At 48.2% G+C, this 17,623-nt stretch overlaps 1 protein-coding gene across 1 annotated transcript in view; it reads left to right on the plus strand.

Annotated features, from left to right (window-relative positions):
- Positions 1-17,623, plus strand: part of WDFY4 (WDFY family member 4) — a 340,582-nt gene that overhangs the window by 199,419 nt on the left and 123,540 nt on the right. Inside the window, 3 exon segments of the mRNA XM_066348526.1 lie at positions 870-1,076; positions 3,054-3,105; positions 6,481-6,647. Coding sequence (XP_066204623.1) covers positions 870-1,076; positions 3,054-3,105; positions 6,481-6,647 — 426 coding nt within the window.

Raw genomic sequence — 17,623 nt, forward strand, 5'->3', positions numbered from 1 at the left:
GCCCCCGCCGCACTTCTGGAAGAAGCACCTCTTTCATTGGTGGTCAGTGAGAGGAGCACATTGACCATCTCATTAGCCAAAAGCAAACCCATAGTTCCCATTGAAATACTGGTCAGTTTGTTGATTTAAATTTACTTGTTCTTTATTTTAAATATTGTATTTGTTCCTGTTTTGTTTTTTTACTTTAAAATAAGATATGTGCAGTGTGCATAGGGATTTGTTCATAGTTTTTTTTATAGTCCGGCCCTCCAACGGTCTGAGGGACAGTGAACTGGCCCCCTGTGTAAAAAGTTTGGGGACCCCTGATCTAAGCCAAACTACTCATTTAACAATTTAGCTGTCTAGTGACAGGAATGACTTGCTTACATCAACCCGTGTCTGGCTAGTCTGCTAATTCCCACCGAGCCACCAGTCTGGTGGACTGAAAGAAGTACACTCAGCATCATTTTTGATGGGTGGGGGCTATAGTTTATCTCCTGTCCATTTGGAAGTGTAGGGTAGGGTGATATTCCATATCCATTTTATAACATAGCTGTTCAGTCTCCTCTGATGATTAGTGTCAGGACCTTCGTGACCTGTGCTCTCTGTCCAGCACACAGAAGTCACATGGCTCTGAATGCCAAAGGGCTGATGGCTTTCCCTCCTCTCTCAAAGATTAAACAATTTCAACGCTGAGAAACTGATTTCTTCCGTGGGCCAGGTCTTGGCTCCAGAGACTACACTGCACATGCTGAGGGTACTTGGGGATGTCTGAAGGGGGCCAGTTTTCTCAAACAATTATGAGGGACTCTATCTCTTTACCCCAAGAGAGTTGGGATCAGGCTTCTGAGAAGACTGTTCAGAAGTGAGGTTGTGCTTCTGTTTCCCAGAGGCAGAAATGTGGCGAGATCAAGGCAGCCAAAGACTGGGCCAGGATCCAGGAGGAGCTTTTTGGGGAGCTGGGCTTGTGGGGCCAGGCAGCCAAAGCCACAAGCTGTTCCTGGTGGGAGCTGGACTGGAGAGAAGGACCTGCCCGCATGCGGAGATGCATCAGACGCCTGTCTCCGCCGGAGGCCCTGAGTGCAGAAAGGCTCCAGGTGAGAGTTCCTGCAGCCAGACAACAATACTCACTGCAGAGAGTGTGGGACAGGGTCTCCTTCGCTTTCCCACCGCATGTTGTTGCAGTTCTTCCCGGTGCGCTTTGGGAGAGCTTTGTCATGGGCAGGTGGCTGAGAAAATGTAAGTCGGTAAAGGCAGGATTGCTTTTTTTTTTTTTTTTTTTTTTGCGAAAGAGAGAGAGAGATGACGAGACAGACAGGGATAGACAGACGAGAATGGAGAGAGATGAGAAGCATCAACTCATAGTTGCAGCACTTTAGTTGTTTCTTGATTGCTTTCTCATACATGCCTTGACCAGGGGGCCAGGGGGCTCCAGATGACTGAGTGACCCCTTGCTCAAGCCAACAACCTTGGGCTCAAGCCAGTAACCTCTGGGCTCAAGCCAGTGACCATGTGGTCATGTCTAGGATCCCATGCTCAAGCTGGCAACTCTGTGCCCAAGCTGGAGACCTCGGGGTTTTGAGCCTGGGTCCTCAGCATCCCAGGTCAATGCTCTATCTACTGTGCCACCACCTGGTCAGGCTGCTCTCAATTATTATTGATGCTGTTTAATAGAAGAAATGATTCACTGATCCTCCCAGAGAATACTATAACTATAGCCTATGTGAATGACTCAATGAGCGAGGAAATGACTACAAAAGCGTTCATCACTAAAACACTGACCCAGACCACACTGACATCCATGGAAGTCCAGTAAAATAATCCAAATGCCAGCATTCACCAAGAGCCACCTGACAATCCTTGTCAACGTGCACACATTATTTGTCATAGAGCTGGCACAGCCATCACTATTATGGGCATTATTGTACAAGCAAATCCCATAACAGGTTTTACAATGGAAATAGCTCAACCTCAGCTATTTTTTCACACTAAGCCAGTGACCCACTTAGTCCAAATGACCCTGGAGCTGTGCTGAGTTCCTGAGCCACGGAGCCTGGGCGGAACTCGGGGGGGGGTGTTGTAATAAAGCCTGGACTCTGTCATCAAACTTATACTTTCATCTTTTAAAGGGTAGAGCACCAGTTGGATTGATAGTGGCTATAGAAAAATTCTGTGAATTTTTTTTTTTTTTTTGGTTTCTTCATTGAGCAGTCCTGATTTGAGATATCCTAAAACCCAGCCTTCCAAACCCTGGAATGCAAGACAGATAATCTGGGTTCATTTTCTAGTCTGTCGTCTGAGAATCTTTTATCCACATTAAATCCTTTATAAACCTAATAAAAAAAACTACACTTTGTTTATTCAGTAGACACTTGAAATTTCAACATATTGCCAATAAACATATGGTGGCATGTGGTATTTTTCCTCCATATATTTCTTAGGAAGTGGAGACAGGAAGAGTAAGTAGCATGGCCGTTGTGCTGGTGACTGAGCCGAAGGTGGGCCCTGAAGCTGGGCCTCTGGCCCCGAGCCCTCCATGGGCCCTGAAGCTGGGCCTCTGGCCCCGAGCCCTCCATGGGCCCTGAAGCTGGGCCTCTGGCCCCGAGCCCTCCATGGGCCCTGAAGCTGGGCCTCTGGCCCCGAGCCCTCCATGGGCCCTGAAGCTGGGCCTCTGGCCCCGAGCCCTCCATGGGCCCTGAAGCTGGGCCTCTGGCCCCGAGCCCTCCATGGGCCCTGAAGCTGGGCCTCTGGCCCCAAGCCCTCCATGGTGGGCCACACTGCAGGTCCAGGATGCAATCTAACTCCTCTTTGGCATCATTTTTGGTAATTACTGTAATTCTACTTAATGGAAGATTGTGGGTTTTCTCCCCTTTGACTCAGGAACATTAATACTTACATTTTATTGTGGTCCTTGAGGATTTAGTGTTTTCTCTCCTTTTGTCTAAGTCTTGAGTATATGATTTATTTGAAAGGGTCACATGCATGTATATGAGTGTGTGAATCTGTGGAAAGAGCAGGGGGTGCATGTTGGTAGTACCCAGAATTTATTTCTCTTTTCTCTGGTTTTATTTCAGGAAAGCCAAGACACAAACGGTGGTATTTCTCAAACAAATGCTGAAAACAAAGGTATTTATCAATTTCTTTAGTTTAAAACTTAAACCAATTCTTAGCTTTGTTTACTATCTTATTAAAGATATGAAATTAATATTTTGGAGGAAGAAAGCGTTGCAGGTCTAGGGAGGCAACGCTAAGACTTTCTTCATTACTGTGCTCCCCAGAACGAAAAGAAACATATTCCAGACCACAGCACTCCCTTGGGGGAGAATTTTCTGTTAACTTTGCAATAGTAAAATTTTTTCAGGGAAACTATCTTGTCAATATACTTTGTCAAAGAAACCTTACAAGTGCCCCAACATAGTATGAAATCATGTTTACTATGTGACCCAAAACATACAGCAGGAAAATAATGGAATCTTTTAGAGCTAAAAAAAATTGATAGAATAGATATTTAATGCTTCTCACACTGAACTCACTGATTATAAAAATGACAGATGAAATAGTCATTATTACAGTGGTCCCCTTGTCCGTGGGGAATACGTTGCAAAACCATAGGTGATGTTCTTCCTTTCCACTTAAAGGAAGCACTTGATGACCTCTTTTTGGCACATCCAAATTGCCAGCATCACTGACCTCACACTTGGGAGCCATATTATGAAGTGAGATGAGCACAGGCACTATGATACAGAGACAGTCGACCTGGTAACTGAGGCGTTGCTGAGTGACCAGTGGGGACCACAGGCAGCTTGGAGATGCTGGGCAGAGGGAGAATTCACTTCCTGGGTGGGATGGAGTGAGATGGCTGGGGCTTCCAGTGTGCTGCTCAGAGCGGCGCACAATGTAAACCTTACAAATTGTTTATTTCTGGAATTTTTCACTTAATATTTTTGGGCTGCGTTTGGCCACAGGTAACTGAAAGGGCAGCAAGTAAAACCACAGGTCAGTTTGGTATTTCCCAAACTGAAAAAAAAAAAGTACTTTGAATTATGTTTTATGTTTCCGCTTCCTCTTTGTTTGTATAATGTTCATGGAGGAATTTGATTGAGTTGATTAGCTGAAAGTTCAGGCTTCATCTTCAGAGGTCATTTTGGCAAGAAAGCATTGTCACACACACAGACACACGCACTATATTTCAGGTTCTGTGTGTTTTCATCAGACTCTGCCTTTTGCTTCAGGCACTCCCTGTCTGACTTTCACTGCATCCTAGGCTGCATCTATTGTCACATTTTTAACCAAATGACAATCTCTTGGTGTTGATTACCATGTCTCCTTCAGTGCCCTAGGACTGGGTTTTCTGCTCAGGTGCTGCCTAGCCAGTCTGGGGTGTTGCCCAGAAGTGAGGCTCCTGGGCTCTGGTCCCAGGCTCTGGGCCCAGGCTGATTTGGAAGAGGGGTCCCACGGTGGTACAGGACTTAGGATAACACTGAAATATCCATTTGCTTCTCTCCTCTCCACCGTGAGACCTACAGGTCTCAGCTCAGAACGAGACCCTGCCTTCTCTCTCTCAGAGGGCGGCTACAGGGAGTGCAGAGGGCAAGAGGGTGCCAATTGCACTGGACTGCAGTCCTGGGCTGCTGCGTCCCTGGGATTGCACTGGACTGCAGTCCTGGGCTGCTGCGTCCCTGGGATTGCACTGGACTGCAGTCCTGGGCTGCTGCGTCCCTGGGATTGCACTGGACTGCAGTCCTGGGCTGCTGCGTCCCTGGGATTGCACTGGACTGCAGTCCTGGGCTGCTGCGTCCCTGGGCCCCCAGGGAGCTCAGCTGAGTGGAAAGGAAAGGCCCATGGTTCTCCACCACGCCATCCTGAGTGCCTGTAACTACACAGCGTTCTCCCTACAGAGGGGCCTGTGCTGGCAGCTGCTGTGAGTGGCACACATTTGCACTCACCCAGAAGTGAGAGCCGCAGGCAGAGATAAAGGAAGTGGCTGGTCAGCCTTCGACGTCACAGTCCTATGCAGTAAGACTGCCCAGGCAGGTGACCCCAGGACAGGGGGGAGGAGTAGGACCCAGGCCCGTCCCAGGAGGGCATCCTTGGGAGAGAAGCGTGGGCATGCACATGCGCGGCCACGCACAGCAGAGCACGGTGGTGTGGGCACTGGAACCACCTGGCCTCGAAAAGCAAGAGAAGGGCTAGGTGGTGTGTAGAAGCCACTCAGTAGAATACTGTTTTTTAAAAAAACTTTTAATGGAATGAAAAAGTGCTCATGATATAATCCTGAGTGGGAAAAAAATAGAAAAGAAAAACTGTATACATGCAATATAATTCTTATGTCAAAAATTACATATATGTGTGTGCTTGCACATATCCATACAGAAAAGATAGCAGAGGGAAATAAACCAGACTGTGACCAGCAAGGACAAGCAGCCCAGAGTAGAAAAGCTCAGACTCCAGACTCAGAGGGACACGGTCCCACATCCGCCTCAGGTTTCAGCGGCTGGGCCGGAGTGATGTCCTTAGCCTGTCCCAGTTTTCCCGCTCCTAAACTCAGGACAAGTTGAATCTACAACCTATGTAGGACTCAAGGACAATGTCGGTAAAAGTACCCAGCACTGAGGAAGTGCCTACTTGCCGAGACCAGCTCAGCCGTGGGTGTGCACAAAAGGTGCTGCAGGACTTAAGAAAACACGCACAAGACACAACAGAGAAAAGATGGGTACAGGGGTCTCCCAGCCTCTAGGACTGAGAGCCCCGCTCTCTGGGGCCTCATTGTATTTATCTGTCTCTTTGCTCATCAAGCAAATTAGCAGCGCCTGGGTGAAATTAGTCTACAATGGATTCAGGTGCAGAGAAAGACGACCGACCAATGCCCCCCCAAGCATGTAGGAAAATGGCTATAGGGTTCAGCTGCTTCCTATAAACAATCCCCGTAGTGCTTGCCGGGCAGCGTTCTGCCCTCGCAGGACTTGGCTTTCCGAAGTCCACACCAAAGACTTGTCTCAAGGCTGCAGTTTAATCTCTCAGCCATTTTCCTACACTTACTAAATGGGGTCTGCTATTATTAACAGTCTTTAGGTACATGGGTGATATTTGCTTTATGTCTCACAATTTCATGGTTTTCCAAGGTTTTTTCTATAATAAAAAGATAACACATATATTTATCTATATAAATATGTATGGACTAGGTGGTTGTGTAGGTGTGCACAAAAGGGAGGTGCTGTACCTGTATTAATTCTTTTTAAAGAATGAACAAAGTGAAATTCAGATAAAGCGAACTCATGCAGAGCAGCCAGGCCTGGGCTCCCCTGTCTGAGGGAATCCCCCGAGGGCATATTGGCCACACCACAGGGTCAGAGGTGTGGTGTCCACTTTCAGTGAGAGGCACACCACTCATGCCGCTCCTGAGACCTTGTGCTTCCTCTCAGCGGCTCCACCCAGACAGCACCCCTTCCTTTGGGAGGCCAGGGGCTCATGCCAAAACTGTGTCCCTTCCTGCCCTTGCAGACGAGCTGACACCAAGGGAGGCAGAGAGTGTGAGGGGTGAGGTGGCCGTTGACTGCACCCAGCTGACCTTCTTCCCTGCCTTACACGAGAGCCAGCACTCTGAAGACTTTTTGGAACTGTGTCGGGAAAGACAAGTTATTTTACAAGAGCTTCTTGATCAGGAAAAGGTAATACATCCTATAATGACTGTTCCTTCAAGGTGATCAGACGTGAGAGCACTAAGCTCTCTCTCCCACGTGGAAGGAAGCTCCTGTCACTATGAAAACCGATGCACGTGCTCCTGCGTCTGTGCACCCAGGGCAGGCGTGCCCATGGGACTGCACGCCCCGCATCAAAATGTGTTAAAGGCATAAATCAAGCTAATACACTGTTAAGTGACATGTGAAATATGCTCAAACTTTATAATACCTGGAGTTCAGTTTTAAATGTAGAATTCTCGACCTTTTAGTTCAGCACCTCATCCTCTGCCTGTAGCCTGACCACCCTGGGGGGTGCACCCCACATCTTGAGGGGGCCTGGGAGATGTGGTTGGACACCCTGACCCATACGCTCAAGCTGTCCCCACATCACTCACCACCAGGCCTCGGGGTAAGCACACTTCCTGCAACGTCAGCCCTCAGAGGGTAAACTTGGACTTAGAGCGCACGTGGGCGAGGAGGCAGGCTGGGGCAGTGAACAGGGAAGCCAGCAGCCTGTGCTGCCTGGAGCTGGTTTGTCCCCTTGGTATGACTGGAAGAGGGCCAGAGGGGACTCCCTAAAGTGTAAGTTCAACATGGGGCCCTCTTCCCCAAGTCTAAGAAAGGGAAAATGTGAAGCACATGTCTTACAATAGAAGAGAGCTGAGTTCAAATCCCAAATTAACAAATCCCAAATTGGTACCTTTGGGAGCCCCAGTTTTTCTTATTTTTAGTATGAAGTTTATATCAATCATGTCACAAGAGTCCCATAAGGCTTAAATGGGATAAACAGAGCAGCTCAGAGCAAGGCCTGTGTGAGGCGGCTCACCAAAGCCAGTCTCCCCTTTCCAAACGTGGCTGGGCCTCAAGGTCTTACCATCAACTGCTCTGTACAGGGTGTACATGAGGGAGCTGCCCCAGCAACACCGAGCCCAGAGTGGCAGCGAGCCGTGCAGGGTCCAGGCAGAGGTGGACGCACGAGGGCTGAGCACTAGCTGGGTCTCAGAGTGGGTGGCAGTGGATCTGAATGCAGGGCTGCAGTGAGCAGCTTGAACTTCTAGGAGCTGAAGACAAGCTCAGGGAGCCCGTGATGAACACAAGCAAGCTGCAGGCACCAACACATGTCCTTTCCAGGGGCTGGTTCCTTGCAGAGACTTCCAGAGGGTGTGAAGCTAGGATTTGCTCCTCCCAAGGGTTAAATGGAAGAGCTGGCTGAAAGTGTGTTGGTAAAAAGGATGGCTGTTGCTCAGGATAACAGTCCTTATACCTGCTTAACCCAAAGCTTTCAGGCACAGAGCACATTTGCAGGTCCTCCTCTTGCTTTTGCTCCTGCTGCTCCATCTATGTGCAGCACCCATCCCACTAGACTCCCAGCAGCGGCCTCTCTGAAGTGGATCTTCTTTTTAAATTTTAATTTTCAATTATAGTTTGCATTCAATATTTTATATAAGTTTCAGGTGTACAGTATACCTGTCAGACAGTCATGTACTTTACAAAGCATTCCCCTCAATATTTCTAGTACTCAGTTGGCACCATATACATTATTAGACTATTATTGATCTATATTCCCTTCGCTATAGTTTGCATCCCTGTGACTATTTTATAACTACCAATTCATACTCCTTAATCCTGTCACCTTTTCACCCAGCCTCCCATACCCTTCAACAACCCTCTGAAAACCATCAGACTATTCTTGGTATCTATGAGTCTGTTTCTATTTTGTCTGTTCACTTATTTTGTTCTTTAGATTTCACTATGAGTGCAATCATATGGTACTTGTCTTTCTCTGACAAGTTTATTTTACTTTGTATAAGAACCTGTAGGTCCGTCCATGCTATCAAAATGGTGAGGTTTTCTTTTTTCATGGCCAAGTGATATTCCATTGTATAGATGTACCACCACTTTTTTTTACCTACTAGTCTATTGTTGGGCACATAGGTTGCTGATGCTGACCGCCGCTTGCTCTGAGACCTGTAAAAGTGGTCTTTCCCTCATTACTCTCTCCAGTGCCTTCTGTATCACCTCCTACCCATGCTCTTGGCTCACAGGCTAACCTTCACTATACCACCTGTCTGTGTCTCTACTGCACTGATGCACCTTCACAGAGCGAACCCTGGGTGCCTCACCACATGCATGCCTAGGGAACCAATTCAGTAACCACTGATGAAGGAAGGGTTATTAAATTCATGTTCATTTTATTTACTTTTTTCTTCTTTTCCAAGTAAGAGAAGGGGAGATAGAGAGATAAACTCTCACATGCACCCCAACCAGGATCTACTCGGCAACCTCTGTCTGGGGCTGATTCTCTGCCCATCTGGGGCATGTTCACAACTGAGCTATTTTTAGCACCTGAGGTATAGGCTCCACAGAGCCATCCTCAGTGCCCAGGGCCGATATGCTCAAATCAATTGTGCCATGGCTGCAGGAGGAGAAGAGAGAGAAAGAGAGATGAGGGATGGAGAGTGGAAGGGGTGGAGAAGCAGATGGGTGCTTCTCTGTGTGCCCTGACTGGGAATTGAACCTGTAGCATCTACACGCCAGGCTGACGTTCTACTGCTGAGCCAACCAGCCAGGGCATGTTCATTTTATTTTGATTATGGAAATAATGTATGTCTACTGTGTGGAATTTTAAAAAATGGACATTAAAATATATATGTATTTGTAGTATCCATAGCTGCTGAGGGCTAACAGCAAATAACAGTTTGGATTTGTCATATATTAATTAATATGTTCATATACGTAAATGGATATTTAGTAAATGCTTAAGAAAATAAAAAATATAGCTGAGATCAATGCTTTCTTGCTATAAAAATTTTTCTTTGTCTTATGCTCATAAAAGATTATATACAACAGTGATTCTCAACAGGGGACAACTTTCCCCCTGGGGGACATTCACTGGTGTCTGGATACATTTTTGGTTGTTGTGACTTGGGGTCAGGGGTGTTACTGGCATCTAATGGGCAGAGGCCAGGGATCTACCAAACATCCTACAATGCTCAGAACAGCCCAACCCTCTACCAAGAGGTAATTATTCTGCCCAACATGTATACAGTGAGAAACCTTGTCATGAAGAATGTGTATTACACAGATCTGAAGTCCCAGCCTGACAGGATAAGGAAATGTTGAGTTATTTATTGTTTCCATATTGGTTCTTTTCATCATTTTGATAAGAGATCAAGGCAAAGAATCACAGTGCTTAGGGGTATGCTGTCGTGCATGCTCAGGCAGAGCAGGAGGCTTGAGCACCTAATGGGTCTGTTGTCCTGGGGCAGTGGGTGGTGAGGCCGCTCAGAGCAGAGCCCGTTAGAGACCTGGCCTGTGGGATGGGACCCCTAGCCATTCTGTGCCCTCTGAAAAATGCAACATTTTGTTGAAAAGAGGGTCATTGCTGTGCATGGAGCCCAGATGGATGGGTGGTGACACTGAAGAGGCCCCTGAATTTAAAGCAGGGGGTCAGGAGAAGCATGGGGAGGTAAGCCATAGAGCTCAAGGATATCCTTGGGCCAGGAGAGAGGGATCAGGTCTAGACCAGAGAGCTCTCTGTGGAGCAGCCATGCTGGCGGCTGGGTAGATGGGACCTTTGTGACCAGGCCATACGCCTCCGCTGGCCGGATCCTTACAGCCCTGGGCCCGCCTACTCACCGCTCTCCTGCAGCTGTGGCTTCCTGCCTGGTGAGCCTGTCCTGGTGTGCCCATCCACAGTGCACTGGGCCTCTCAGCACCTTGCCCATTCCGCCACCTGTGTCTCTCTCATCCATGGCTCTATAACAATTTCTGAGTTTACCTGTCATTTCTTTGAAGGCAGAGCCAGGCTTGGATTAATCCTTGTCTCTCTCTTTCATGACATCTGTGCTCTGGAAAGGTCTGCTCAGCTGGAGGGTGCAGCGATGTCAGGGAGTCATGTGCAGGGAGCCAGCTGGGTGTGCAGAGGGGCAGGGTGGGGCTTGCAGAGCAGGAGCCAGCAGCTGTGGCCTGGCTCTGCTCTCAGGTGCCTGTGGACCCTGCTCAGGGGCGGCCTGTGCTGGGTGCGCCTGCATTACGGGGGTGGGAGCCTCTCTGGGAGCAGGTGGGACATGGCTTGGCAAAGGCTGGCTGCCAGGGCACCTGTACCACCACGACCTCCACCACCAGGGGGAGCAGCTTGGCTCAGGGAAAGCACACAGACAGACTCCGAGCATCTTTCTGCTCTGTTTGTCACCATCTTTGGCAAGAATGCCAAGAGCAGGACACCAGGGCCCTTTGCACCGTGTGCTCTGCACACAGCACGTTGTCTAGTCTCACTGTGGCCCTTGACAAGGGCTCCAGCATGTCCATTTTAGAGATGGAAAAAACAGGACCTTAGGGCGGGAGGGGAATACTAACTGGAATTGCTGGGTTTCATCTCAGGTCTGTCTTACTCTAAATTCAAGTAATGTTTTACTCTTTACTCTCTGCCAACCCACTGTGTTGGGAAGGTTACATCAACTCTCCACCACCCTGTCCTTCAGCAGCCTTCCCATGTTGGGCTTGGGGCTATTGGCTCCTAACCCCAAAGTGCTTCCTGTATCACATTTCTGGTTAACAGTGGCCCAGGCAGGCAAGCCTCTGCATGGTGTCTCTGTCTGGGACATAGCATGCCAAGAGTATGCCAGTCTGTTTACCTGCACGTGGCCTTTATCCTGCCCACCCTATGTATGGTCAGGGAGAGGATCTAGAAGTGGAGGGAGGAAGGATTAATGCCCTGACCATTGAACTATGATAAATATGTTCAAACAAAGATATGGAAAGTTTGTCCACATCAGGTGTGTGTGTGTAGGGAGGTGTTTTCCAGATTTCCTGGGCTGATCCTTTCTGCTTGTGTTAAGACTTGGGAGCAAGTATTGGATACGAGCTGGGAATCCCCCTAATTCAGATGTCTTCATAAAACCCGCAGGCCCTGTGCTTTCACTAAAGGAAAGTGCAACCACAAAAGGGTGCTTTCATCCACACGGTGGATGTGTGCCCATGTTCGATAAATCTGGGAGTGCCTGCCATCACACAGCCATCATCAAGGTGGGCAAACAACACAGTAAGGAGTCCCTGGCCCCTCCCCCTCCTGCCATTGCAGGAGCACTGCTTCTGTAGCCCTTGCTGGACACAGGCGATCTAAGAGCAAAACCTCCCTCCAGGCTCTGGAAGGCCTGTTTGCGCCACGGGCCTCTGGGGAGCAGGCAGGCCTGCAGGTGCGGGATGGCAGCCTCCTGACTGCTCCTTGCACGCATCGCGCTCTGCTCGCCTCCAGCAATACCTCGGACAGTAATTATTTTGTGCCACTTTTGCGTCATTGATTAATGATTCCCAGAACTGCAAACACACTTCTCTACCAACTGATCCATTTGACTTAAAGAGTGGGTTATTTAATGCATGTTAATTGCGAGCCCGAGGCCGTCACCAAGCTGATGGGGACGGTCCTTGTTTCCTCTGAGGCTCCACTTTGGAACAAAGGGCTTCAGACCCAGCCCAGAGTAGAACTCAAGTGAGCACTGTTTTTGCTCTTGCTGTTCTGTTTAATTCCATGAAACACTGGACATTTATTTTCTATGCACACTCAGTGTGAAATGCTAGTTTGACTTCAATGGGAAGGAATTCGCTCAGAGGGACAGTGTGTTCTCTGGACAGCGGGGTGTGTCAGCTCTTCCCAGATGCTTGCTTTTCGCAGAGGACATTTACAGGAGGTGAAGAAGGATGTAGCCTTCCCATATGTAACCTCCCACCTGGGGGAGCTGCCATGACTGACTTTCCAAAACGTAGAGCTGCCCATGCCATCCCTAGTGTACACCTTCTGAGACTCTCTTTGGCATGTTTTGTGCCCAAAACCACTCCTGAGCTGGCCTTGCCCCTACCTGGACTTGCCTCCCTCACTCTTACGTACACACATACACACACACGCACACACGCACGCACACACCAGATTTCATACTCAAATTATACAGAGGTACTCAAAACCTCCAGACACATTCAGCTGGTTCTAGACTTTACGCTTTGGAGTGCCCTCTCCCATTTTTACCTTCTTAACTTCCTACTGCGCCTTGGGGTCCCCTCCATGGGAACCCCTTCCCTAATGTCACCTCCCTCCCTTCTCTCACCCTGCTCTGGGTCACCAGAATGCCTGCAGCTTCCCTGCCTTGCTGTGCTGGGACTCTGTACTCAGAGTCTGTACTCTCCCGTTTCTCCTGTGAGGCCATGAGCACTGTGGAGGCATGACCCCCCCTTGTGCCTACCACTGTGGGGGCACAGAGTAAACGTCCAGTTCAATACATAGCTGCTAAATGAATGCATGAGCACATGCATGAGTTATGAGGTAAGGAAGACCTTATCTTTCATAGCCTCCTTGGTGTTCATGGGCCAGTTTCTCAAGGTACCATCTCCAGGGAACCTATACCCCAATCATCTGGCTGCTTGTTAAAATTACATCTGCCGACTGGCAAGCTCTGGGGATGCAGCCTGGGAATATGAACCCCAGCAAGTGTCCAGGTGGTTCTTTTTTATTTTTTATTGATTTTAATTTATTGTGTTTACATAGATTCTAGTGTTGCCCCGAATGCATCCCCCGCCCCCGTATTCCCCTTAACATCACCCTTGCCCCCTCCCCATAGCACCCTCCCCCCTTCCCTCAGCTTTATCCCATCCTATCAGTCCCTTCCCTCTGTTCTCTTTTCCTCTGGGGTCCCTTGGATCTCTTCCAGGTGATTCTTATACACACCAAATTTTGGATGGAATGCCTGTGATCCTGAAGTCCAGCTTTTACAATGTTCAGAGCTGCCCCAGTCAGGGCATGCCTCAGTGTCAGTTGGTCACCAACATCAGATCCTTAGTAAACACAGCTCACACTAGACACAACACTTTGAGCAGGCTCTAGGACTTCAGATGCGCGCCCTGGGGCCGGGTGCGGTTTCCCCGCTTCCCCACCCAGCCTCTCCCAGGAAACCGGCCAGGGGGGCCTACCCTCGGGCTTGCTTGTGAAAGTGGGGTGCTCTGGCAGCCAGGGGCCTTTCCTGCTCTTTGTCTCCGCCTGCAGAAGCAAGCTGATGAAAGAATACATATGTGGATACATATTGCATTTCTCCTCCAATCTGCCAAATTGGTATAGGAAAAAAAAATCTATTGTTTTAATGTATTTTTCTTTGATTACTAGCATGACTGATGCTTCATCTAAAAGTGATAAAGGTGGATGGAAACAAACAGTAGCTGCCAGACTTCACAGGTAGATAGTTTCTCTCCTTTTGGGTACCTGACTTTTCCTCAGCAATCTGTGCTTCTCCGAAAAATGAACACATACCAGGGTAACGGAACATACTGTTAGCAAGGCCTGGGCAAGCAGGAAATACACAAAACGGCACGTGTGGTCCGTGTGGGCAGGCTGAAGCATTGTTCACAGTAGATGTTGCACAAATATAAGAGGATCTACACATTCCCTCTGTCTGGGTGCCTCACAGAACAGCTCCACCTCAGCTCTCCTATCTGTGAGGTCAGGGTACTGCACTACATCGCAGAAGAGGAACACTGGAAAGAACTCCAAGCACCTCCTACTGACCACCACCTTTTGCAGACGTGCACCCCAGGCTGGACTCCAGAGGGGCCTGCCGCCGTGGGCACCCCTGGAACATCCCGTCAGTTGCTGTCCCTCTAATTTCAGCTCTGGCATTTCTGGGTTTTGAGACAACCTGTTCCTTATATACAGGGTCAGGTGTGGGCACAACTTGGTTATTTACCCAGGCAGGAGTTATAATTCTAACCTAGCCACTCTTACAGAAATTTGACTTATAAAGCAGAAGTTCCACTCTCCAAAATGATCGATAGATGTGTGACCTGAGAGATTTCTCAGTCATGAGTAAAGGGGATGGAGCCCTCCTAGGGCTAATTTAAATGGAAGAACAGTTAATAGTTTACTCGGGTTCATTTTTCAGTTTTCAAAATGCCATTTTTTTCCTAGCAGAATCAATTTCTAAGCTATTAACCCAGCTCTCACCAGCCATTCTTTTCCTTGTGGTTCGGTTAGTTCTCGTTATGACTTAGTTGTTCCAAAGGAAAGCACAGGAGAGCGTGGGGGTGTGCTCCAGCCCTGCCGTGGGGCCACAGAGGTTGGGGGAAGGTGGCACCTGGCCCGGGAAAGTAGGGCAGGGCTGGTGCTGCTGTTCAAAATCTCACACACGTGTGAACCAGAGAAAATGTTGAGTGGCCTGGTGCAGCCCCCTACCAGGGCTGGTTGGGGGGAATTTGGTGCCACATGCAGGAAGGCAACCTGGCAGTTGTCATCCGAATTTAGAATGTCCACACCCTAGGCCTGAAGTTCTGCTTCTAGGATTTTACCTAAAGGTTTCCTCGTGTGTTCAAAGTGATCTGTGTGCAGGATGGTCACTGCAGTCATTGGTAATGTCAAACATTTGAAAATCACTCGAATTAAGAGGGGATTGCTCCCATAGCTTGTAGTCCATCTGAAGCAGGCAATGGATCGTCTGCACCTATCAATGAGTGTGAGACAAATCTATAAGAAATGACTTCGCAGGGTCTCCAAGATGGCTGTTATAGGTGGGGCTTGGAGGGACCACAACTAGCTGAAGAACAGTAAGTATAGGAATGTGCTGTTTGTGTAAGAAAGAGACTGTGTCTAAAATATGCTTATATAGTCATGGAATCTCCTGGGAAGCATATATTGTAGAAACAGCAGAGCCCCCCTCTACCCTCCTGGGCAGCCTGAGAATTGGTTTGATGGAACACTGAAAGACAGGATGAGCACATACAAATTTTATTTTGACATGGACATGGTCTCCCGCACAGGAAAATGAGTAACTTGAAAGCAGTTAAGCTTCCGTGTTTATGTACCGGGTTGAACCAAGAGTAGAAATTGTGAATAAGGAACTAAAGATGAGGGTTAGTTTAATAAGGTTTGTTTGTACAGATTTCTCTCAACCTTGACTCCTCATTTCTGGTGATAAGAATGTTCTTTTTGTACATAGGTTCAAAACCCCGAGGTCACCAGTTTGAGCACAGGCTCATCTGGCTTGAGTGCGGGCTCACCAGTTTGAGCGCATGGTCACTGGCTTGAGCATAGAATCACAGACATGACTTCAAAGTCACTGGCTTGAGCCCAAGGTTGCTGGCTTGAGCAAGGGGTCATTGACTCAGCTGGAGCTCCCCTGGTCAAGGCACATATGAGAAAATAATCAATGAACAACTAAGGAGCTGCAACAAAGAGTTGATGCTTCTCATCTCTCTCCCTTCCTGTCTGTCTGTCTCTATCTGTCCCTCTCTCTGACTCTGTCTCTCTCGCTAAAAAACAAAACAAAACAAACAAAAAAACCCCAAAAAGAATGTTCTTCTCCTCCTGACACAGGGAAGCATCTCTCATAGGGGTTTTGTTGCCTGCGTTCAGGAAGAAAAGGGAAGTCCGAGGTTCCCTACTTGAACCTTTTTTCAAATTTCTTTTATCAAAACAATCCTTAGGTCTAGCTGGCACATTTTAGGGTGGCACGTCTAGTACACTTCAGTTCAATGATATGGTAATGGTTGCCCCTGGGCTTCGAGGGCAGCTTGAGGACTCTACTCAATTGCCCCAGTCCCAAAGGGGATATTTATCCTCAATCTTTCTTATTTTGTTTGTACAGCTTCCTTAGTTGCAGTTTCTATCAGTTCTACCTCTTCTTGTGTAGGTTCAACCATTTCTCTCCTTCCTCCCACTTCCCTCTGCCACTCATACAAGCCATCATCCCTCCACAGGACCTCTGGAACAGCACAGGGCCACTGAAATGGCCACGGGACTGATTGCCCTCCTTCTACTCTTGGCTCTTCCCAATCTATTATCCACTCAGTAGCCAGCGTCATCGTTCAGAAGTGACCTTTCCTTGGTTTTCTCTTGTAACCAGAATAAACCCACTGGCCCTGGCGCAGCATCTGAGGCTCCCGTGACCTGAGTGCATCTCTTTCCGACCTGGTGTCTGCCCTCCCTGTCTCTAGGCTCCGCATGGAATGTTACCTTCCCCCGAAGTATTTTCTCTCAGCTTTTCCATGCTGCCCCGTTTTCACCTTTCAGTCCTTGGTGTTTTTCTACAGTAGTGTCCCCACATGTCTCTCTGCCTTCTCATTACCCTCTTCCCCACCCCCACCACCTCTCAGTACATATCACAATTTGTAATTGTTTATTCGTTGCCATGGTTGTCTACTATCCAGTTTTTCCCACGGGACTTTAAGTTCCATGAGAGTAGGGCTCTGGCTTCTCTTGCTCCTTCCTCCATCCCCAAAGTTTGGCACAGGGCCTGGCATGTAGCAGGTGCTAAGTCCATGACTGTTGCATGGACAAACTTCTGGATGGGTAGATGAAACTATAAATAAGTCCATGGTGGAAGTGGCTGTGACAGTGGTCAAAGGGCCAGCACCAGCAGATGTGGCACAGGTTGGGTGAGCCAGCTGCCTGCAGCAGCCTCAGGTGACAAGAACTAAGCCCCTTGGCTCATTCTCAATTAGGAAAAACTATTCAGTAATGACTTGTCATGTACCGTAGTGGTTCATGCTTGCCTTGGAACAAGCCCTTGGAAGCTCGGTCCTCACTCTGACTAACCCTGTCTGACGTAGAATTTGAACTATTCACTCGGGCCTGCTTTCTGGTTCTCACCGCTGTGCCCTCATCCTTGCTCCCAAAGATGAGCTGGGAACCTAGCTTCAGTCTTTGATGAGATTCTTATCTCTGGGGCATTTTTCTTAAAAAAAATTTTCTGAATTAGAGTAGTGAAACTTCCCTTGCCCAATTGTAAAAATTATCCTGGTGAATGGGTAAAAGGTCCTATGGTGTGTAGTCAAAACCAATTTCAGTTCCTCTTTTGTGTAACTGGAATTAGCACAGAATTACCCTGAGAAAATGTTGGCCTGGCCTTATTCTTGGTCCATTTGGGTTCTTGTCATCTAGAATTTATTTATTCCCTCACTTATTTCTTCAGAAATTTATGCCATGTGAG

Source organism: Saccopteryx leptura, chromosome 9 (genome assembly GCF_036850995.1).
Source record: "Saccopteryx leptura isolate mSacLep1 chromosome 9, mSacLep1_pri_phased_curated, whole genome shotgun sequence".
NCBI classification, from domain to species: Eukaryota; Metazoa; Chordata; class Mammalia; order Chiroptera; family Emballonuridae; genus Saccopteryx; species Saccopteryx leptura.